At 44.6% G+C, this 24661-nt stretch overlaps 1 protein-coding gene across 13 annotated transcripts in view; it reads left to right on the forward strand.

Annotated features, from left to right (window-relative positions):
* The window catches only part of PTK2 (protein tyrosine kinase 2), a 256529-nt gene that overhangs the window by 162157 nt on the left and 69711 nt on the right, over positions 1-24661 (forward strand). For 8 of the 13 annotated variants that reach the window (XM_057532273.1, XM_057532264.1, XM_057532265.1 and 5 more), the window contains 5 exons: positions 2310-2362; positions 15017-15034; positions 21235-21291; positions 22691-22711; positions 23704-23801. In XM_057532273.1, coding sequence (XP_057388256.1) covers positions 2310-2362; positions 15017-15034; positions 21235-21291; positions 22691-22711; positions 23704-23801 — 247 coding nt within the window. The remainder of the gene's footprint in view (positions 1-2309; positions 2363-15016; positions 15035-21234; positions 21292-22690; positions 22712-23703; positions 23802-24661) is intronic. The other 5 variants (XM_057532274.1, XM_057532269.1, XM_057532271.1 and 2 more) reach the window with 3 other exon arrangements.

Raw genomic sequence — 24661 nt, forward strand, 5'->3', positions numbered from 1 at the left:
CTGCTGCTGCTCTTAGATTCAGGCCACATCCTCCGCCAGCCGGCAGGAGGCTGCCCGACGGTCCCTGCCACCCCTCCAGCCTCCCCTCCGGCTCCTCGTGCTCGCTCTGCAGTCGCATTGAACTTCCCTCAGTTCCTGGAGTCCTCCGTCCTTCCTTCCCTCCAGCCTTGTCCTCAGCAGGGCCCTGCTCGAGTCTCATCCTGCATCCCTGCCTCTGGAAACCTCCTACCACCCCAGTCCCAGGAGCAGCCCTGTGTGTTTTCCTATAACTTATGTCACATTAAACAATCACCTCTCTGCTGCTCACACCCTGTGGCCTCGTTGACGGCCAGGGTCATGTGACGTGGTAGACCTGACACTGGGCAGTATCTGGCACACAGTAGGTACACAGTAGCTGGGCAGGCGAGTGGAGGGATGGGCGAGACCAGCTTTCTCTTAGCTTTTAGGCCTTGTGTTTCACAAACTCAACAATATTTAAAAGATATTTATTAATGTCCCACATCAGGCAAGGAACTAATGCTCATTGTATCTTCAATTGTGGAAAGTCTTTAAGAGATGACTTTGAGGATTAAAACACACTGGAGTCATAAACACAGATAAAAAAGTGAGGAAGAAGGGAGTAGGTTTGAAGTGCTAAGAAATCCTAGAAAAACTGAACAAATAAAGCAAACTTTAAAAGAGCAGAATTTCCACAAATCATAGAGCAGCAGACCTGTTATTGCCACTGATCAGAGAAGTGCAGATATCCCTGCAGTTGTAAGTTGGTTTGAAGTAGCATCCCAACCCACAGCAAAGGAAGACCCTGGTGTCCTATCAACAGGATACAGAGGCAGATGGTGTAACCTGCTTATTATGAATGTGTGCACCTGTGACCTCCTGATAAACGTAGTTCAGAGATAGTGACAATAAGTCATGGAGCTGCAATAGAAGAGGAGCTGGTGATTTGTTAGAAAACAACTTTGGTTAAACTTTTATAATAAAGATACCATTTCACATATTTAGAGAATTCCATAAAAGGAACTCAGGGCTATGGCTTTGTGCTGTAACCCTTAATTGTAGAGGTTATGCAGTTGCATATTGACTATTTCTAGTTCTCAATGGGGATATACTATTTTAAGCTCCTGTATTACCTAATATAAATTCTATATACTAGGAAAAATTCTTACTTAGTACTTCTAGAGTAAAGGCTTATGTAGCAGGAAAAAGTTTTCTTTTATAAAAAGAGCAAAGTAACTTTGACATCTAAAGACTATAGGGTTCTGGGCTTCCCTGGTGGCGCAGGGGTTAAGAATCTGCCTGCCAATTCAGGGGACACGGGTTGGAGCCCTGGTTCGGGAAGATCCCACATGCCGCGGAACACCTAAGCCCATGCGCCACAACTACTGAGCCTGCGCTCTAGAGCCCACGAGCCACAAGTACTGAGCCCCCGTGCCACAACTACTGAAGCCCGCATGCCTAGAGCCCGTGCTCCACAATAAGAGAAGCCACCACAATGAGAAGCCTGTGCACCGCAGCAAAGAGTAGCCCCTGCTCAACGCAACTAGAGAAAGCCGTGCACAGCAACAAAGAACCAAAGCAGCCAAAAATAAATAAATAAATAAATTGATTTTAAAATAAATAAATAAAAGAAATGCAACAAAAATATTTTAAAAAATAAATAAAGACTATAGGGTTCCTTTTTTCTCTGTTTTACGCTTTTCCAAAAATTTTAAACTGAACTATACTTGGATTTTTAAAAAATGTCACTGAAACCTTTGGCCAAAATGTTATTTTATGTGGGTGTTTATGTAAAACACTAACGTTGTCTAGCCGTTTCATGAAACAAATAACCGGATGCGTTAAGCTTACCTTGTTTCAGTCTGTAAATAATAACAATATATGTCAATGAGCTGCCTGCTCTTGGACGTGCTCGAAATTGAAGCAGGGCCAGTCGTGTAACAGTGTTTCACATTCGCATCTCAGTCCCAGGCATCGTTCCCTCTGTGGTATAACTTCGGCTACTCCCTCGCAGTCCAGCATCTAAATTAAAGTTAATCTAAGCCACGTACACCACATTCAGTGGTGTTATAGTTCAGCGTTCCTTCACTTCTCTGTCTTAATTTCTGGTCTTTAAAACATTAAAGCGGTCTGGTGACTTTAAGGGCCTCAGGTGGTAGAATCCGTTATTTTACAAAATCACCCCTCTAGACTGTGCAGTCTCCCTGGGAAGTGGCACAGTCGTCCTGATTCTGGGCAGCTCACGGTTTGAATGAATGCTGGCGGTGTGGTCTGAAGAGCGTGGCACTCACGGCTTTGCACCTCTGTTCCAGGCTGGCCAACAGCGAGAAGCAGGGCGTTCGGACCCACGCCGTCTCCGTGTCAGGTAAGAGGCCCCACAGGCGTCAGGCAGAGGGCCCGCCGCCGCGGGAGGAGGTCGCCGTGTGTTAGACGTCTGCTCATTTGTATTAGGGTGACTGCTTTCTAGAACAGCTTATAAAAATTAAACATTAAAAATTATTAATAATTTTTAAAATTTGCATAATTTTACCATCATGAAATAGGTTTAAATATAGCTCACTGATTTTTTTTTAATGAGACATACGTGTATAATACTAGATTACTCACAGGATTGTATAGAATTCCAAGTTATTTTTCAGTTTTAATTCCATGTTAATTATATTTAGAGTGAAAATTTTTACTTTTGAAACTGCCATTATAACTTATCTTTGTAATGTAGCAGAAAGTAGCATAATATACTTTGTATATTTATTATTTTTTGAAGTTCAGGAAATGTGAAACATTTTTAAACAGCTTTTGTCTTTTATAATTAACATAAAATGGTGTTTGAATATTGCTTTTTTAAAAATATAGTTAAGATGTTGACATAAACATTATCTTAACTATTTGCTGGTGTGATGAGTGTGGTGTGCTTTCCTTGATATGTTTTCAAAATACATGTGCCTTTTTTCCCCATTTGAAAATGTGGAAAATAGAGGAAAGTTGGGGAAAAAGCAAAAAGCATCTTCTATGGACCCAGGTTTGGTATCTTAAAATATTGACACATATACTATACGTGTGTATTTATACATGTATGCGTATACATGTATATCCATACACACACATATAATATGTTCTTATGTATGTCACATTTCTAAAATATAGCTTCCTAAAACTCTAGTATCTGACAATCTGACTTAGAAGAAATCTAATTCCTGTTAGTTTAATTTACCTTGAGTTAATTTTTACCTAAAATTTAGTTTTGTGCTTTTGCCTCGTTGATGACTGAATTATTTTCTAGTGTTCCAGTGTACAAATAGAATTGCTTTTTTTTTTTTTATTGTCCACAAACTTCCCACAGCCCCCTTCTCAAGCAATATCTGTGCTCGTATCCATATGCTTAGCAAAGATGCTCCAGTGATGAACCGCGTGGGGCGGGTGTGTGTGGGCCGGAGCGCTGCGGCTCAGGAAACTGATCCCTTCCTGATGGAGGGAGAGGAATGTTAAGGGCTGGAGCTGGTACTGCTGGGCAGTGCCAGACGCCCGGCGGGCTGCAGGGTTGCCGGCACGCACTCCGCCTCCACCGGGCTCTCCGAACCCCCGCGGTGACGCGGGGCCGCTAAGCGCGCTCATCTCCAGCCTGTGGCGGGAGCAGGAGGTGCAGCAGACGGGGAGCAGGCCCTCCGGTGGAGCGAGGAAGGCCACCACGTGCCAGAGTGGCGAGGTGGTACAGGGCCCTGTCAGTCGCGGGCATCAAAGGCTGTTCCGTGGCGTGTTCCATAGAAGAGGTGAGATTGAGCCAGCTTTGAGTAATTCGTAAGCGCCCTGGTCCTCTCCTTGCCAGACTGGAGGCAGGCACGGGAGTGACGCCGTCGCCGCCATGGCTGCCGCACGCGTGCTTCACAGCTGCCCCGCGTGATACGGAGCTGACACGCCCTGTTGGGCTCATCGTGACCCCAGCTAGTGATGAAACACAACACGCCTCACAGAAGCTTCAGGTCTTGTTCCTTCCATTTCCTGATGTCCTCAGAGTTTTTTCACAGCTGCTGCTCACAACACCCTCCGGTTTTACCTCTCCCAGCCAAGCCCTCCTTTCTGAGTCCACCTTCCTTGTTTCTCCCTGGTTATCCCTTGACTAGAAGCTCATGCTTCAGCCCCATCTCTGCAGTAGCTGCCTGATGGCTACCGCCTTTACTGAACTTAAATAGGCGGTTCCCTGGGTGGAAACTTTCAGGAACGACTTACAGTCCATCAGACCAAGTTCCGACTCCTCGGCTCAGCCCCAGCGGCCTCCCGTGGTCTGGGCACCGCCTGCCTCGCCGGCCCTCCCCCGCGTTGCTCTTCAGCCAAATAAAGCCGGGCATCCGGCCCTCCGCCCCACCTCCTTCCCTCCGTCGTTCTGCTTGAGCTGCTCCACCGTCCGGCATGTCCTTTTCATTGTCACTTGTCAAGGTCTTTCGTTCTTTAGAGTCAGTGATACCGTTTCACACGTGACCACCACTTTGGTGGTTCACCGAGACAGGCCAGGAAGAGCTCGCAGCGTCTTGTGGATATTCAGTGACGGGCCTGACGTCTTAGATGCCTGTTGATCCTTCGTCAGCCCGCCTATGGCTTGCTCCCTTTTGTGGAAGTGGACTCACTGTGCTTTATTTGTGTCTTCCACAGAGACTAGAGAATAACATCTCAGCAGCCTGGCCAGCCAGGAGCTGTGCCTTGCACGTCGCCCATAAGTTATTAAGTTGACACCAAGAAAGCCGGTACTGTTGCTAAACCCTGGGGTTCTTCCTTACCTAGCAGCCTGGAAACCCGGCGCCGCGTGGGTGTAGTGCTGACACTGAGGGGAGACCAACCCCCCCACCCCGGACCCTGCAGAGCGCCGCGTCTGCTCCCCCACCGCGAGCTGATCTGTCTCCAGGCTGGTGGGGTGGTGGTGAGGCTCAGTCTGTGTGCCGGCCGTGGTGACTTGTTTCTCTGTCAGGGTCCATCTCGTTTGGCCCCAGCAAACCCTACAAAGTGGATACTACTCCAGTTTTACATTTCCCGTTTTACGGTAATTCCGTCAACAGATACATCTGAGTGCCCGCCGTGTGCCAGGCACTGTTCCAGATGCTGGGGTACGGTAGTGAACAAAGCCAGGCCCTCCCCTCGTGGAGCCAACGTTCTGTAGAGGAGACAGACAGACGCTGAGTTAAAATAAAGCAGGCAAATGGAGAGCGAGGGGTGGGACTGTTTAAGGTTGGGGTCAAGAGGAGTCTCTCTGAGCAGGTGACTAAACGCACACATTGCGCGACAGCAAGCGCTGAAGCAGCGACTTGGCAAACCCAGCGCCAGCCGGAGTGGCAGAGAGCAGGGCAGGCGAGGTCGCACACAGCTAAGAGGTGACGGGTCTCTATTAGGTTCTCAGTGTGCTGTGCACAGCGTTAGGTATTATCTCGTTCATCCCTACGACGATCTCACGAGGTCTTTGTCGTCTCCCCATTTCACAGATAGGAGGAAAGAAATTCAGAGAGGTGAACACACTTGTTCAGTGTCACACAACTTGAAAATGATGGAGCTAGGATTGAACTCAGGTCATTATTGTCCTCTAGGGTATATTGCCTTTCAATAACAATTTAAGGGAGATTTACCCCAGGTACAGATGAAGAATCACTTCAGAAGATGGAGAAAGTGGGACTTGTCTGATTCCCCTATTTACATTCATAACTGAAAAGTTCTTACCTGATCTTCAGGGCTGGCTTCAGATGCCGCCACCTCCTAGAAGCCTTCCCTGGCTACTCCAGGACTCTTCTTCCTCGGAGTTCTCTAGCCCACCATATGTCTCACTACTGTCGATAGTCTTTAAATAGATGTAATGATTTTAGAAACCTTCTTGTCCACTAGACCCTGCCCCCATCATAGGCAAAGACGTGTTTTATTTGTCGTTTATTGTCTGGGACATAGTGCTTAGTGATTGTCTTTAAATGAATCGGATGCCCCAGCAAGGTACGGAGAGGTGCTGGGACTTGGAGGAATGTGCTCCACACACGGGAACAGGAGGAGGAAAGGCAGGGACGCCCCCAGAGCGAGCAGTGACCTTGAGAGTTGCTGGACTCTCAGACGCTTGCTGTGAGCTGGTCACTGTGAACTGTTCTGGACACACTCCTAGGTGGTTTTGGGTAAGGGGCATGGAGGCCAGCAAGCAGGAAGAATGGGGGTCTAGATGCCTTCAGACAGTTCTCAGCTCGTGATGATGGGGTACCAGGCCCTCCTTCCAATCTCATTGTAGGAGGAAATGTAGTTATCAGATCATCTCCAGTAGGGGCACAGTTACAGTTGATGTTGAATACATGCAGAGTTTATCTCTGAAATCTAGACAAAGTTTCTCTATAAAAATAAGTATAAGGTTAACAGATTTACAAAAATATCTAGCAGAATAGTGCATTTCCTTGGGCACATTTCTCTGAGGGCCTAGAGTAATTTTTTTTAGCCTAAGTGTAAGTTCTTAGGAAACGTGTAAGCACACGTTCTGGAGCTCAGTTAGAACTGTAGTGGAGAGGTCGTTGCTTGTACTACAGACAAGGGGTCTGTAAGTGGTCACAGAGAGGGGTGCCAGGATCGGGGCGGGGGGGGAGGCGTACTTGAGCCACGTTTGTGTGGGTGAAGATTCCCCAGGAATATAGGTATTTCCAAGGAAAATCAATGAATAAAGCTGAATTTTAAATATTTCAAAGGTATAAACTTTGGTTTTTGTTTGGTTGGTTTTTGTGTTTCAGGGTTCTGTTTTGTTTTTTAATAACCAGGCCCTTAATCAAGCAGTAGGACCTTAAGTGTAACAGAAATACAGGTAACGCATGATGGCCACTGCACTGTGCACGTGGCTCTTGTCACACATCTGGGTTGTAGTAATGGGATGGAGATCAGAAGACGATTTTCTCTCTTGTGTGTCTGTCATGACAACCAGTGCAATGACCTCTTTCTTTTGTTAGAAATGTTTGGTTTGATTGCGTCTGCTGAGCCCTTGGTTGATGATCAAATGCACCACTTTGTGATGATACTTTTTCAGTATTTATTATAAATTAAAAAAAAATTTTTTTTTACTTTATAACAGATTCTTCTGGTTTAGTTAATCATACAACATCATTCCAGTTATTTAAGATTACCTTTAGATTTCTCAAGTTAGTGACTAAAAATTGTTCTAAACGAAAATAAACTTAGCAAAATAAATGTTACTTGCGTTAAGCTGCTTCATTACAAATTCTAAAGCAGTTACTTTTATTTTTTTTTTTTGAGATTGAAGTTTCATGTTTTATTTGTTGAAAAGAAAGAGGTCATGTCAGCTAATCAGCTTCAACATACATAAATGCAATTCCCAAGCCTCTGAGTGCAGGGTTTAAAGAAGAGATTACAAAACCAACTCATTAACAAGTACTGAGGGAGGTTCCTTGAATGTCTGGGTAAAGTTGGGTTCTACTAAATACAGGCTGACCACCCAAGTGGCCCCAGTATGGGGGCTTACCGGCCCATTTAGGATGGGTCCAATAGACTGATTTTGGAATATTTTACTCTAAGAGTCAGGATAGTTTAATTGCATTTATTTAAGCATTCTGTTTGTACAGTGAAAATGGGAAGTGACTCTTTCTAGGGAAAATTGTGCATTTCTGTTATCAAGCAGTTACTTTATATATGCAAAAGTAGTTTGTAAACTGTAAAGTTCTGTAAAATATAAAGTGGTATATGTATAGTCCATAATAATTATTTGCATTTTTCCCCCTTTTTTTCTCACAGTCTCTGAAACACTAGGTCTGTTATTCATTCATTTTTCTGCCACTGCTTTGTAAATATAAGTACTGATAGTTATTTACATGTGAATGAGGCTCAGAGATTATGCCAGGCGCGTTCACAAGCACTGTCTTGTTTGAACCTCGGGGCAGTCTTCCTCATGTTTCCACTTCATAGATGGGCTGAGGTGACGAGGCCTGGCTCACGTAGCTAGCAGTGGCAGAGAGCCGGATGGAAACCCAGATCTGGGCTCCAAACCCATCGCCTTTCCGTTAGAGCACACCGAGTCATTGGAAAGCTTGAGATGTTCGTGTGTAGAAGGGAGGAGTGGTTTTGGAAGAGTCTGAGTCTGATTTCAGGGTAGTTTTTCTCCCATTTATCAGGAATAGCATAGTCCTGACTCATTTCTGATTGTTCTGTTGGAATCCAAAAGTCTGCCCCGTTTTGAAGTTTGAAAGAGTTTCTTTTGTCTGGTTTACATCCTAGTTTCACTTGTGATAACACTGATTTAGAAGGTAGTCTCTGTCTGTGCTGAAAGCTTGATTTAAACGAAAGCTTTTAGGGATTTTTTTTAAGTGCCCTAATAGAGTATTGTCGCCTAGTACATGTGAAGTTAATTTTTGTAAATTATATGCCTTATGAAATAATTTAATCAAATTAATGCTACTGGTGATTTTTACGTGCACCGAGTCGAACGTATTGGGGGTTTGACATGTTCATAGTACCTGGCTTACTGGAAATTCTTTTAATTCCAACAGCCACAACTAGCATTCTGTAGTCAGTCTGGCGTTAGGAGAGACGTTTAGCCATCTCTGACCGGGTAGGGGCAGGGCGGTTGATCGTGTGGCACATGAACAAGGAAGTGATCATGAAAATACACCATCACCACCACCCCACCACCACCCCCGCCGTGCTACTTCCTCCGTCCTAGCCGCCCTTCTCGCACCATTGTCACAGCATCTGAACTCTCTTTGCCTCTTCGAGATTTGAGGATGCTCCTTGATGATGTCCCTCACCTCTCTGGCTTCTAAGGGAGTTGAGAAGAATACTCTGGAGTCACGTGGGTGCTGAAGCGTCTACATCATGTGTTGTAGAATAACACCCAAGAAGGACCCGGAGCCAGGTGGCTTCCTGTTCCTCACCCTGGCATTGGACTGAACCTCTCAGCTGCAGGCCTGGAGACAGGCAGACACTTGGAGGACCCCCAGGGGGGGGTAGCCTGAGACATTTTCAGATGAAAAAGAGCCCGAGTGAGATCGGAGCAATCATGAGCACAACAGAAATTTAAAGAGGATATTTACTTCTGTAAACTCTTTCCAGGCCACATGGATCCGTCCTCTTAGTCCTGTGAACTCAGCGTCCAGACTAGAGTGTGACCACCCCCTCCTAATGGCCTCCGCATAGCAAGGGACAGTGCGGTGCTTCCCTCAGGAGAGCACTTTGAGCAAGGGTGCATTTTTGTCTGTATGAAAGTGTGCTTCACAGTAGCCAGTGTTTGGGTTTATTTAGCTGATGAGCCATCTTAATCCTTTTGCTAAAATTATTAACACATTAATAAATAAACTTTAATAATCTTCTTAAAATTTATTACTACAAGAAGCCTAAGTATCATCTTGTTAAACCTAAAAACAGATATTGCTAACATCCGAAGACCCAGTTTTTCCGCCCCCCCGCCCCTTCACAGAGAAAAATTTTAAAGGAAGGCTTGAAACTTTTAAAATATGAATTCTGGAATTTGACCTCACAGGTTTCTAGTAGCATGTCGTGGCTGCATTAATATTGTGGAATTTGTTAAAATCAAACTGCATGAGTCAAGATAAAATGCATTTGATATTTTTACAAGCAAGAGGCCATGTGAATGGGTGGATATCGTCATGCTTTTGAATTCTTAGCTTTTTAACTCTTTGTCATGGGAAGCTCCAGACGCACACAGAAGCAGAGCGAGTAGATTGTGTAGCGATCCTCCAGGCTCGTCACCCAGGTTCAGCAGCTGAAAACCAGCCACACCTCACCTCTGTCCCCGCCCACACAGACACACACTCCCCACAGATGGTCTCAAGCGCCTCGAAGGCATATTCCTCTGTCAACATTTCTAAAAGACAAAGACTTTTTAAAAACAACATTACTACACTGTAAGAACAGGAATTCCTTAATACCAGCGGTCTGGTCAGTGCTCGGATTCCCTGGTTAAGGCATTTTCACACTTGGTGTCGTCCAGTCTGGGGTCAGACAAGCAGGGCTGGGTGAACTTGGCTGCGTCTCCTGTCTCCTCCTGTCTCTGTGCGCTGCCGCCCCCCTTCTTTTTTTCTTGATCGCAGTTTATCTGTTGAGGAAATCGTGTCCTGTACGCTGTGCCCGACACTCTGGATCTGGCCAAGTGCCGCTCCATGATGCTGTGTTGAGCGGGTCCCCCTCCAGCCCCTGTATTCCACCAGACTTACCTACAGCCTGGTCGTTAGGACTGAGAGGAGTTTGGTCAGATTCGGACTCAAAGATTTTGTTTTTACAAGACCACGCATAGGTGCTGTGTAACATCTGGCTGCTGTCTCTGTGACGTTAAGCCGATCCGTAGGTTCAGAGAGTCTGTGTCTCACCTCGTGGCTCTGGCAGCTACTGATGTTTGTGCAGGGATTTCATTCGGGGCCACAGCGTGGCCACGGGTGCATTCATGTCATCTTCATTTATTTCGCTGTTATACTTCTTTTTTCTTTTTTTGGCTGCGTTGGGTCTTCGTTGCCACGCACAGGCTTTCTCTAGTTGCGGCGAGCGGGGGCTACTCTTCGTTGCGGTGCGTGGGCTTCTCACTGCTGTGGCTTCTCTTGTTGCGGAGCACTGGCTCTAGGCGCGCAGGCTTCAGTAGTTGTGGCTCGTGGGCTCAGTAGTTGTGGCTCGCAGGCTCCAGAGCACAGGCCCAGTAGTTGTGGCGCATGGGCTTAGTTGCTACACGGCATGTGGGATCTTCCCAGACCAGGGCTCAAACCCGTGTCCCCTGCATTGCCGGGTGGATTCTTCACCACTGCGCCACCAGGGGAGCCCCGCTGTTAACACTTCTAAAGACAGCCTTCGCTCATCAGCTGTTCAGTTGCCCTGAGAAATGGGTGACCGATAAGTACGTTTGCCACCCCCGCACCCCCCCACCCCCGACCCCATCCCCGCCCGACCTCCCTGCTCTCCTTGGCCAGTGCCCCAGGCTCACCTCTGCTCTGGAAAGCTTTTAGCAAACGACTCCTTCCATATTTAGAGGTGCAGCCCCACAGGAAAACACTCCCTGTCCTGCGTCTGCTCTGAGTTTTTTCTCCGTGGCACTTACATGTTGATGTACCACACAGTTTACTCACTTAATCATCTTTTCCCCAACCCAGAACGTAAGCTCAACAAGGAAAGAATGGGGGGCCCTGTTTCACTGCTGTAGCCCCAGCACGTACACAGTGTGCTGTTAGCTCATGGTAGGTGTTCAGCAAACATAATTAAAGTAGTCCTCTTGGATAAAATAAAGGAAGGGTCCTAACACTTTTTTTTATGGTGTGGATAATATTCTTGTTATTACTCAAAAAAAGTTATGCTTATATTTTTTAAAAAGTATTTGCCTTTTAAGTTAATATGAAGAATGTTCATTACCTTAGTTTAGAAATAAGATAAAAAATTGAAAGGTAGGAATAGCTTGCGCTTATGGAGCGGTTGTCCTGCGCCGGGTGCCCTGGGAATTCATGGAATCCTCTCTGCATCTCTTTACTTGAAGAAGCTTCTGTTACTGCCTCATTTTACAAATAGGAAAACAGAAACAGAAGTTGGGTAACTTTTCTAATGCCATGGGGTGAGTAGTGGAGCCAGAATCTGAATCCAAATAGAGATTTTTGTATATTTTATTTTTCCATAATTTCACACATAGAGGATGGTCGTAAGAATAGTAAAGTGAAGTCTCATATGTTCTTTACTCAAATTCACTATGTCTATATTTTGGCCCACTTGCTTTCTCCTTCCCTCTACTTTTTTTTTCTTTTTTTAAATTGAAGTATAGTAGATTTACAATATTGTGTTAGTTTCAGGTGTAAAACAAAGTGATTCAGGGGTTTTTTTGCAGATTATTTTCTATTATAGGTTATTACAAAATAGTGAGTATAATTGCTGTGCTATACAGTAGGTCCTTGTGGCTTATCTGTTTTATATGTAGCAGTGTGTATCTGTGCATCCCGTACTCTGAACTTATCTCCCCACATCCCCCTTTGATAATCATAAGTTTGTTTTCTGTGTCTGAGTCTATTTGTTTCGTAAGTAGATTCATTTGTATTATTTTTTAGATCCCACATATAAGTGATATCCTACAATATTTGTCTTTGTCTGACTTGCTTCATGTAGTATGATAATCTCTAGGTCCATCCATGGTGCTGCAAATGGCATTATTTCATTCTTTTTTGTGGCTGAGTAATATTCCATTGTATATACGTACCACATCTTTATCCATCTCTCTGTCGATGGACATTTAGGTTGCTTCCATGTCTTGGCTATTGTAAATAGTGCTGGCTATGAACATTGGGGTGCATGTCTCTTTTCGAATTAGAGTTTTCTCCAGATATATGCCCAGGAGTGGGATTGCTGGATCATATGGTTGTTCTGTATTTTATTTTTTTAAGGAATCTCCATACTGTTCTCCATAGTGGCTGTATCAATTTACATTCCCATCGGCAGTGTAGGAGGAGGGTTCCTTTTTCTCCACACCTTCTCCAGCGTTTATTATTTATAGACTTTTTGGTAATGGCCATTCTAGCCAGCGTGAGGTAATATACCTCACTGTAGTTTTGATTTGCATTTCTCTAGTAATTAGCAATGTTGAGCATCTTTTCATGTGCCTATTGGCCATTTGTATGTCTTCTTCTTCTTCTTTTTTTTTTTTTGAAACATTTGAAAGCAAGTTGCAGACATGGTATGCCCCTTTACTTATAAATGTTTCAGTGTGCATTTCCTAAGACCAACGACATCCTCTTAGACAGTCACAGTGTCATTACCAAAACCAGGGAATTTGACACTGATAGAATGCTCTTATCTTGTCTACAGTCTGTGTTCTTGTTTCATCTCAATGACCTCTATAGCTATTGCCCCTCCACCCCGTCCGGAATTCTGTCCCGCCTGGCACAGGGCACTGTTTTCGTGTTCTTAACTGATAAAACACAGGGAGCTGCCCTCTGGAGTCATCACACAGGAAATTGAGTGTGTGCTAAGGGGAGAAGATGGAACAGTGCACATTGTTGGGATAACAGCACACGCTGTGGGAACGTGACCACGTTGTCTGTTTCAGTTCTTCTCATTTCTGTTCCTAACTGATGGCCGTAAGTTGTTGCCGTCTTCATCCTGACCCTGCTCTCCCTGGGGCCACACCTGGAATCCTTACCTTTCTTGATGGTACCCTGTAGATCTGCAGTTAAGTTGTGCATGCCCACTGCATCTTTTCTGTCACATGGTGTCACCGCTGCATTTTAAAGGGTTATACATCCCTTGTTTTGACTCTAGTTTGACTTGTCTGCTCTTGCCCTTAGCGTACTGCAGTTGTTTCTTCTCTGTTCTACTGTCCTGGGTGCTTGTTCATCCAGCAAGTGCCTCATACAGAGAGAGTTGACTTTCAAGTGAGTTTTCAGCACATGAATGAGAGTGAATGAACAAAGGATGCTGGTAGGTGGGGGAGGGGCTTTGCAACCTATGTACTCAGATGTTCTTATGTTTTTTATGTTAAGGCAGTTTATTTAAGGTGTACACTTAAGGTCTGTGTCTTTGCTGATGATTTGGGGGAAAGTGATTATAAAGCTCTTTCACAAATCAGGATCTGCTAGTTTTCTGCAATTTTTTTCTTTGTGGTTGAATGTTAGATGTTCACAAGAATCTTGAATTATTTATTGGTCTTCGTTGTTTGTCTCATTTCATTTTGTTTCAGTTTTGTTATTTGTAAAGGTATCTGTACCTTTACTTGGCTGGCTTTGTGGAGCTGGCTGACTCTCTTTATGTCTTGCTAAAAGTTTCTGTGTCTAGTGCTAATCTTTCCTAAGAGGGAAAATTGCATTTTAAAATATTAATATGTTTCTTAAAACTCAGTTATATTAAGAAATCAAGTGTGCCAGTAGTCACATAAAAGCAGTGCAATTTTGTCTTTGTTTTTATAGATATGCCTTAAAATATAAGTTTGCTCTTGTATTAAAATGTGTTTCTGTTTTTCTCTTTCCTCCTCCTGCCTCTTTATAAAGGAGTCAGTCACTGCCAACATAAAGTTAAGAAAGCTAGGCGCTTTCTCCCTTTGGTCTTCTGTTCCCACGAACCTCCTTCTGCTGGTACTGCACTCATCTTTGCACAGACTCTTACTAACCACAGTGCCCCAGGCAGCAGCCTAACCAGATGCTTGTAGATTATCCTGAGCGGGTGTGCCTGTACTGGGGGTCAGTGAGCGTTGTCCGCTGCCCGGCAGCGGTACTGTGGGCCGCTCTCCTCATAGAAGACTGTTTGCCCGTTTGCTGGTTTTTAAATGCATGACAGGGCGAGAAGTCTCTTCCCGGTTTCCCCTGTGGGATCTTAGTGTTTTACCAAAGGGGCCGGCAGGTACCTTTGCCTCGTGGGTTTCCTGACCTGGCATGCGATTAATGGAGAAGGATGGTCCGAGTGAGCCCCGGAGGTCTGCCTTTCCTGCCTCGGGGGCAGATACTCAGGGTGCTGCAGAGCAGAGGCCACGGGGGGAGTTTTCTAGCAAAGGGAAGATGATCTGTAACAGTTGGAAGAGTCATTTCTACAAACACTGTATAAATGTAAGTGGAAGCTCGCCAGCAGAGCCTCAGGTGCTGTGCTCCTTAAGCTTCTTTGGAGAGGCTGGAATCCTGGGGAGGCTTGCTGAGGGCTGTTCCCTGCTTATTGTGTGGGGTACACATTAATGACCCATGGTGTTCATTTCTAAGAGGATACAAATTCCTTTTGAGGAAAGTAGAGTCATTTTTAACATTTAACTGAGAAGCAGTCAAATCAGTTTTGCTTAATGCGGCAGAAACACACTTAAACTGCTATTTACTTGGGGTAACGTGTGGACGGCTTAAAACTCGCATTAATGCCCTTAAGTCAAGTAAACATGCTAACTCCTATGATCTTTCTTTTATCTTTTGAATTAGACTGGGGGGGTAATTTTTGTGTTTTCCTTACACTTTGATTTACTTGTCATTTTAATAGCGTTTTCCCTCTCTCCCTCCCTCCCCTCCCCTCCCCCCTCCCCTCTCTCTCTCCTCCCCCTTTCTTTGCATGCCACCCGGATCTGCAGATGAAATTAGTGGGGACGGTAATATTTATTTTCATGTTTGTGTTATTAATATAATTATTTATGGATATAAATATCATTCAGTATTTAATGCAAGGCAAAATGTGGCTTTGATCCAACAAAACAAGTATGAAAAAACCATGGTGTGAGTCAGCGATCTCTTCAGAATTATTCAGGGCTTTGACATGGGAAGGGTAACTGTCAGTTTCTTTACCGCGTCTCAGTGGTAAATGCAAGTTGTATCTATTCATAGCGAATTTTAGAAGTGAAGAAAAATTGTCAAAACGGAATCATTCAGGAGTACATGGGAGAAATTTGCACACTCCTCCGCACGTACGTATGTAGTAATTGTTAGTTTGGGAGTGAGGTAGTGGAAAGGAAAGAAGGAAGAGTGATTTTTAAGAGTCAAACAGACTAAAATAATTAGAGAACCATCAGCAGGAGTGATAATGAGTATTTTTCAGGCAGCCGAGGTTATCACTTTCATAAACTAGAAATTTAGAAGTCACGTGTAGTGTCTTGTTTTCCATTTCCTTTGTGTACTGCCTGCACGAAGCTTTGTACTCTTAACGATAAGGAGTAAGGTTTATAAACTAAAATTAAGGGGGGTTGCATGTTTCCTCACGATTAATGAAAGAATGCTTTCACTGAAGAGCCCATCTGTGCTTGCGTGTGTGTCTGCTTGACGACTTGAGCACTGTGAGCAGAGTGCTTGCGGTGAGACGTCTGGACTAAATGCGACTTGGAAAGCGCCTTGCCTCCGGGGACCTCCAGCTCGAAGCTCTGCGCCTCGTTTCCGGGCCGACTCCTTGGTGGTTGCTGGGTGGCCGCCCCCCACGTGCGTGCCCTTCACCAGCGAGTCTCCGGCAGGGGTTCAGAGCATGATGGGTGTTCTCCCTGTCGTGCGGGTGAGGACACTGGTGACCAGTCCAGGGCCACTGGGTGAGTGGTCAGGTCCCAGGCTCCAGCCTCGCCCCGTCCTGTCACCAGCTGGCCAGTTGGGTGACCTGGAGCAAAGCACTTCACCTCTGGAGTCTTCATCTGTAAAAGGCCTTGATGGTTGTTGTGAGGATTACTGTGAAAGCATAAAAATTTCAACAAATGTGTATTAACAAGTGGTTATTACCACATTATTTATCTAAAGAAAACATCGTGCCTTTTCCCCACATTTGAATTTCCCAATACTATGAATTAGAGTGAGTATTATTATCGCCATTTTACAGGTGAATAAGCTGAGACTTCCACAGACTAAGGCCTGTGGGCCAAATACGGCTCACCTCTGTGTTTGTATTGCTCCTTGAACTAAGAACGATTATTACAGTTCTTAATGGTTGGGGGTAAAATCAAAGAATAGTACCTGGCATCAAAACTATGTGAAATTCAAATTTCTGTGTCCATCAGTAAAGTTTTGCTGGAACATAGTGACACGTTCACTCATGATGTGTCTGCTCACCCCTGCAATCTGAACAGCAGAGTTAAGTTGTTGCAGTGGCGACCTTGTGAGCAGTGAAGTCTAAAATATGTACTTTTGCAGAAAAAGCTTGCCGACCCCGGTGCAGGTCACAGAGCACAGCGGGGCCCTTCCTGGCTTCCTGAAAGCCCTCCTGCCCCTGCCCCCCCCCCTCCAAAGCCGGTCGCCACTTCCAGGGCTCACGGCAGGGTCATGTGTGCAGGTGGGGTGAGAAGCTGTGATGTTGCTTGGTCCCACTGAATTGCTGAGCAATCCCGTGACTGTGCACGTGTTGCCCTGGGGGTGGTGACTCATCAGGCCTCCTGAAGGCAGCAGGGCACGGGCCAGAGGCTGTCGTCAGAAGCGTGTTGGTGTCAGGCCCCGAAGGGCAGGTGGAGGAGGTGGAGAGGGAATCACCGGGCCTGCCCCTCTTCCCCGCGGGGGAGTGAGTGAGCGGGTGGTCGGCTCCTGAGAGCTTTGTGGGCCTGCAGGCTCCGGTGCACTTCCTTTTGTTTACAGCCGAGCGTCCACTGCTCTGTCCCTCTCCAGCTGGAAACTGACCCCTTCATGGTGACTCCGGAGGCTTCAGGCTCTCTGTGTGACGGAGCACGACAGGCGTGTCACTGGTTTCAGTAGTGACTTCACTAGGCCTCTTTTACCTTGTTTTAAAATGAGAACTTTGTACCTTTCTCTCCTAATTTCTGTGCTGAAGGTTTCTGCCCTTTTAACATGTCTTCCCCTCATTTTTATTTTACCACGTATTGAGATACCAAACCTTTCAAATTACAGTGTTATCCAAGGTTTCAGAAGTCTCCATCCATTTTTCAAAATGTTTACTTTGAAATATTTGACTCACGGTCCTAGAATTGTCTCCCAAGTGCACAGGCCCAGATAAGCCTTCCAGGGATGCCCATGTTGGGGGTGAAGTCCCAGAACATCCTTAGGGGAACACTCCAAGGTTTCGAAGCATCAGGTATCTGGTCTCACAAATAGAAGTCCCCAGAAACGTTTTGGGAGATAATAAAGAACAAAGCACAGAACACGGCAGCCCAGGAGCTCTGCCGGAGCGCTGCTCGCCGTGCCAGCCGCCGCTGAGTGGCTGGGGACCGTGAGAAACTCAGGATGCCTCTGGGGGCCCCAGCTTCCTGCCTGGGAAACGGGGATGATGACAGCAGTACCACCATGTATGACGTTCCTGAGGATTAAATGACGATACGTGTAGTTGTTTATGACCGTGTCTGGCGTTATGGTGGGCGCTCCATTAGTTTTCATCCTGGTCAAGTGGAGAATGCAGAGCTGCTTTCCTTTATTTGTGACGAGATCTTTGAACCCGTTTCCTTTTCCTTTATATTTTCCTTCTTTTATGTCATTATTTTGGGGGCCAGGCGGTTTCAGGGTGGACTCCAGTTTTTCAGGGGCCCTTGAGTGTGTAAAAGTACCTCTCATCTCAGTGTCATACTGTCCCATAATCCTAAAAACCAGGAAAGAAAAAGAGAAAATAGAACCAAATCAGTATCAAGAATTCTTAGAGAAATATGCCAAGCGTCCCCACTTGAAAAGCCCTATATAGAAGGTTACGGTAAAACCTTTGTAGTTCCACGTGCCTTCAACAGTGTTGACCCTGCTGCATAAGAACCAACTCAAGAAGGACACAGCAGCAAAAATTCTCTGTTCACGTGATGTCACGGTACCCATAGCCACACCCACGTGTCGTCATGAGTAATGCTCAGGGAGCTTGGATAATCCCCAAAGTTCTTTTGTAGAATTCACATAGCACCGAAAGAAAAAAACTGCAGGCTTTTTCTTGTGATTGTGTGAATTAATGCAAGTGTATGCAACTTGGTTTTTCCCACGTCACTTTTGTGTGTTAGCCTGATACATGAGCCATTTTCTTCTTACTCCTTGAAGCCGGTTCAGAGGTGGGATCCCTGCTGAGAGTTTTATAAGAGGCAGTCCGGGAAGCCCTTACAGTCCCACCAGGAAGGCTCCTTCCAGAGGCCTCAGCAGGAGAGAACCAAGGAGCCCCCCACCTGTGTGCAGGGCCGCACCACAACTTCATGTGCCTCTCTGTAATCCTCACCACAGCCCCACCAGGTGGACGTGCTCTCATTGGGCACGTGAGGGCACAGCTGAAGCGCAGACAGGTTCAGCGGCTCCTGGGGTGGAGCAGCGCCCAGACGCGCAGCTGTGGCTGGCCTGGCTTCCTCGCCCCCAGGTCACGGGGAGCGCCGTCCCCTCCTGCACTGTTGAAGGGCACTCCTCCCTTTCGTTCAGCAAGTGCTTACTGGGTGCCTCCCGGGCCGGCCCTGGTTTGGACGCTGAGAACACAGCAGTAAACAAGGTACATACAGCAGGGCCCACTGCCCTGGGGGCTCTGCTCTGGATGGGGGCACACGGTTGACAAGGAACCAGAGGACCGTCAGAGGGTTGGTAGTGATGGGCCCCGAGCAAAACATGTCAGGCAACGTGATCGAGAGAGGTGGGGGTGAGGAGGGGTCTCTGAACAGGTGACACTCAGGTGGCAGACACCATTACCCACAGAGACGGAGGGACAGGCGGCCAGTGACCCCAACAGCCTTGGGAAACTTCAGTGCCCGCGGAGTCGATGGGTCCCTGATATCTCCTTAATAGAGCTGAGAGCCAGGTGCAGGGGGTGTTGAAGATTCCGGAGCAAATCTGGTAGCAGGGCGGCAGAGGCAAGAGATCTGGGCAGTTTCACTGCCAGAATCCGGCCCCTCAGGGTCAGCTAATGTGTTTGGCCTCTAAGGGTGTGTGCTTTGCGTGAAAGGGGGCAGCAAGGGTGGGTCTGTGGTTGCAGGAAATTGAGCCTTAGTTGCATGTGCTCTGAGAGAGAGGCGTGAGGGGAGCTCATCCGGCTGCAGACAGAGTGAGTGGCTGAGTGTCCGTCTGTGGGGCCTTAGAACCGGCACATTCCCCCGCTTAGCCCTTTCCTTGCCTCTGCCTTAGCACCACCTCCATCCCCAAATTGCATCTCACCTTACACAAAAGCAAGGCTATCGGCCTAGGAACCATGGCTCACTCTTCTTGGTAGTCACTGAGAACAAGATAGGAGGGAGAAATGTAGGAATAAAGAATGTAAGGTTTGGGGTAGATTAAATAATTTTTTTCTTTAATCCTGGAAGTAGTATTACTTATAAACATGTAAGAATAATATAAATTATCCACCTGGCATACAGGACTTACAAATAGGTCACATTTGCTAAATGTCTAAAGGAGAACCGATTTATTGACTTTACATTCTGCCAGTTGAATTTGTTTTTTCTTTAATCACTTTTAATGATGATTACAAATTAAGAAATGAATTCTTGGGCTTCCCTGGTGGGTCAGTGGTTGAGAATCCACCTGCCAATGCAGGGGACACGTGTTCAGGCCCTGGTCCAGGAAGATCCCACATGCCACGGAGCAACTAAGCCCGTGTGCCACAACTACTGAGCCTGCGCTCTAGAGCCCGTGCTCCGCAACAAGAGAGGCCACCGCAATGAGAAGCCCGTGCACGGCAACAAAGAGTAGCCCCCTCGCCGCGGCTAGAGAAAGCCTGCGCGCAGCAACGAGGACCCAACGCAGCCAAAAATAAATAAATAAATTAAAAAAAAAAAAAAAGAAGAAAGAAATGAATTCTTCCAGTTGCTCTTAGATTTGGTCTCAGTTGTTACTGTAGCAGTATGTAGAAGAGTTGATGTCTAGAAACCGTAAACTATATGTAGTCTCTATTTTCTTTGGTTTCTATAATTTTAATATCTGAATGGAGTAATAACGACAGCACAGAAGAAAGAACTTTTAGTTCCTTAGCTTTTAGTTTCTCTGAGGTTAAATTTTGAAAACGATCTCTCTTCAGATGATCATTCAGGGAGTACTGCCCCTCCTTTCCTGGCCCATCAGCCTAAACCCTCGTGCATAGAGCTACTAAAGGTTTTCCTCTTTCCAGAAAGAGGAAGACGGACAAGACCTGAGTGATTTTTCAGTGTCATTGTTACCCAAGTGAGTAGGTGTTTTCTACAAAAGGGGTTTTCCCCCCACTAATACGGTGGTGGGTCTTTAAGTTGCTGCACTCCTGAAGGGAATTAGTGGAAACATTGGAACCCCTTGGCGTTAGTAGGAAGAGGACTCATTTCAGTGTGCTGTTTGTTCTGACTTTATTCTCTTTGGTACATCCTTGACCCTTTTGACATTGATGCGTACTGTTTAAATATCCGAGTGAAAAGTTACAAGAGAGAAATTCCTGGGTTGCTTTCACCCGGAACAAATGAAGGAAGTTAGCCCAGTTAATCTCCTCAAAAGTCAGCCTGCCGTTTTGTCTTCTAAAGGAGAACACCCAGACTGTGCTGTGGAGTCAAACTATGAATGAAATCTAAGCTGTGTTCTGGAGGTACCGGTCTCGTTTGGAGAAATCCCGGTAGACAGCGGTGTGGTTTATAAGGTGTATTTGGTGCAGTTGAGGGAGAGCTTTGCAGTCAGGACCGCTTGGTGGGTTTGAATCGTGCAAACAGTTGTTTCATGTCTTTCTGTTTTCCACAAGGGCTTTCTCTGTGAGTCTCTTTGCTCTCTGAGGAACAAGTCTGTGTATTATGACATGCTGGACCATGATGTCACTTTTATTTCCATAAGTGACTCACATGTGAGCAAAAATTGAGTAATAGTGTTTTAAGAATAATGTCAGCATGGTAGGGGGTTTAGGCAGATCATTTTGCCTTTTCAAATTATATTAAAGGCCAGGGGGTTGAATATTTAACCTCTGTTTCCTTTCCTACAGAAACAGACGACTATGCTGAGATTATCGACGAAGAAGATACCTACACCATGCCCTCGAGTGAGTAGACTTCTGATTTTGTTCTCGTGCAGAGCTGACAGATACTTAACTTTTAAATATCTCGCGTTTAAACGGTTTAGGTATTTATTGTCCTTTTAGAACTACTTTTAAGACCTTACTGAGTTCATAACAGAAATATTCTTTTCAGCCTTTAGAATTCTGTATTGTATGTGCCCACTGCCAGGTCGGAAGCCTGAAACTCAAATATCTATAATGAGTCAGTTCACTTATGGGGTTTTTGTAATCTTGTTTTCTGGCTCTATGATAATATAACCTTTAATGATTAGAGCATTTCCTCTCTGTAGGAAATTAGTATTTAAAGTTAAATATGTATACTCACACATGTATACAGCTCTTTAAATACACACATTCAATGGATTGCATTTCCCCTTTGAACTTTGATCTTCTTATTGCCCTTGACTAAGCAATTACAAAGAGCCTCCCGCGTCCAGTCCGTCCAGCTCCGAGCTGGAGGTGTGGGGAGAGAAGGACTCTTCACTGACCCCCCCAGCAGCCTAGCAGTGTCACCCTCTGCTTCTCACTGCTGTGCAGCTTGCTGGTGACAAGAGTCTGGGAGCCCCAGCCCTTGTGGTGGCGTGTATATAGTCACAGCTCTTGAGTTGGAGACAACCTTGGAATTTCACTCAGGTTAAAAAAAAAAGTTAACCCTACCTCTTAAAGAGGCCCAATTAGGAGTCCACCTCACAGCCTCAGAGGCCTGATAATTCAACATCTGATGTCCTGGTTTCGGTAGAGCTCCATGTATTTGTAAAATAAATGTTTCAGGTGCTTTACCCTGTTGTGTAAATATTTTAAAAGTTGTTCTCAGTAGATTTACCATATACATTGAGGAGAGTTACCAAAATAAAGAGAAACAGCCCAGCCCTCTCAGGCAAACATTATCCTGGGTGGGCCCCTCCTTTCAAGAGCTCCCAGGTTAGTGATTTGAAACAGAGGCAAGAGCTGAAACTTAAATGTGTTTACTTTGAATTGCAGTAGCAATTTGGAAAAATGTTTAAATTTAGGTTTAAAGTTTTAGTTAGCCATTTAGTCATTTGTACATTCCTGCAGAGTATCCAGATTTTTATTCATATATTTTCATAGTTGAGTGGTAAATGTCCAACATGGCTAACTTTTATCCAAACCCCACAAATATGGGTTATCATACAGGAGTTTATGGGCTAGAAATGTAAAGCATTGTATATCACATTGAGTTAGCTTGAGGATATTACTTGTGTTGTTACTTGTGTTTGGTCCTCTTTTTTGACCCGTGTTGGTAGTCAAAATATTTAATAAAGTAAATATTGAAACGTACTCTCTGAGTTTGTTGTTAACCTAATTGCTATTAGTTATTTCTAAGCAAGGTCTTCAATTTTTTTCTCTCTTAATTGCAATACAGAAAGCTATGGAATAGATGAAGGTAACAGGATTCCTTTAAAATAACTGCATTTGCTTGCAATTGCAACCCATGGAATGATAACGGGATGTTTCAGTTTTCAGTTAACTTTTATTTTTAAATTTTTTCATTGGTTTACTCATGCTGTTAAATCAATGGAACTACTAGCTAAAGTGATTTTAAAGAGGAAAATAACCATCTAAAATTTGGGTTGAATTTTCTGTATGATTTATAATTTGACAAATCAGAAGAAATCAAAATACCAAGTAGTTAATTGGATTAGAATCATCCACTAGGTTCCTAGTGGGTATTTTCTTTCCATGTGTCTGAACAGCCTGCTAAATAATTGGTTTTGTATAAATCATAACAATTTAATACATTAATTTGAGGCACATGCTCTCAAAAATATAAAATACTCGTAAATTATTATGTGATACGTTCAACCTTGATTCCAAGTCATCTGATTTTGAAATCAGTTTTTAGAAGCTCCCTCTTTAAACTCTTTTAGCTCCGTGAATAATATAGATAGGATTATAAAAAAGTGGAAAACTCTTAAACTTATAAAGCTACTCATGAGACAATTTTTTGTTCCCTCCATATTTACAGACTTTAGTTACTTGTAAAATAATTGCTTTAAATAACTGTTTTTTAGCCTTCATATATTAATACCTGAACTAATGGCTCATATTAATTAAACATACATAAACTTGGAGCAATTATTTAGAAAACCATCAAATAGATAATCAGCTAAATCAGACACTCAAAAATATGAAAAAAATCTACCTTGTATAAAACTCCTCATTTTGGTAATTCAAGCAGTGCTGTAACAGTTACATAAATTCCTTTAAAAATACTGTTTAAGAGAATTCCACTCTGTTTAAAGCATTTTCATAGAATGATGTACCACCAGTGAAGTTTTTACTCGTGGATGATGATGAAATGAAGTGTGTCCAGTGTTTTCTACACTGGGGGTGTTGCACTGAAGTATCTTCTGGTGTGTGGATCATGTTTTGCAGCCAGGGACTATGAGATTCAGAGAGAAAGAATAGAACTCGGACGGTGCATTGGAGAGGGCCAGTTTGGAGATGTGCACCAAGGCGCTTACACAAGCCCGGTGAGTCCTGTCAGACCGCCAGCAGCCCGAGCCGCCCCTGCTTACGTGTAGACTGCTCCTGTTTGTCTTCATGGCTCCTTAGCTCTTCCGGGTATTTGCGGTTGTCCTTCATAAAGCTTGTCATATATGTCAACTCACTTGCTATATCCAGAAACCAAAAACTGGCAAAATTAGCTCCTGAGAGCTGGGTCTTTTATTCATTTTAGTCTTTCATCCAGCCTCTGTCCTCAATGGATTCCATAGATGATTGTTCCCTTGGGTGCAATTGACAAAGAGATAACAAATAGATGCAAAGTCAACAGCAGTTAGCCAGCATTCCCAATTACCTGCATTTTCAAGAAAAGAACATTAATTTGTCCCAAGTTGCCCTCCAAAAGAGATCAGTGAATTTTTAAAATGATTTATTTAAGAATCATCTCATTGAGATATAGTTCGCATACTGTGAAATTCACTCTGTTGAAGTGCACAATTCAGTGGTTCTTTAGTATATTCACAGAGTTGTACGGCCATCACCACAGGCAATTTTGGAACATTTTCTTTACCTCAAAAGAAACCCCATACCTTGGCGAGGATGTGGAGAAGAGGGAAGCCTTGTACACTGATGGTAGGAATGTAAATTGGTGCAGCCACTGTGGAAAACAGTATGGAGGTTCTTCAAAAAAGTAAAAATAGAACTACCATATGATCCAGCAGTTCCACTCCCGGGTGTGTATCCAAAGAAAACAAAAACACTAATTTGAAAAGATACACGCACCCCAGTGTTCATAGTAGCATTATTTACAATAGCCAAAACATGGAAGCATCCTAAGTGTCCGTCAACAGATGAATAGATAAAGAAGATATGGTATGTGTATGTATAC

The sequence above is a fragment of the Balaenoptera acutorostrata genome, chromosome 17 (genome assembly GCF_949987535.1).
Source record: "Balaenoptera acutorostrata chromosome 17, mBalAcu1.1, whole genome shotgun sequence".
NCBI classification, from domain to species: Eukaryota; Metazoa; Chordata; class Mammalia; order Artiodactyla; family Balaenopteridae; genus Balaenoptera; species Balaenoptera acutorostrata.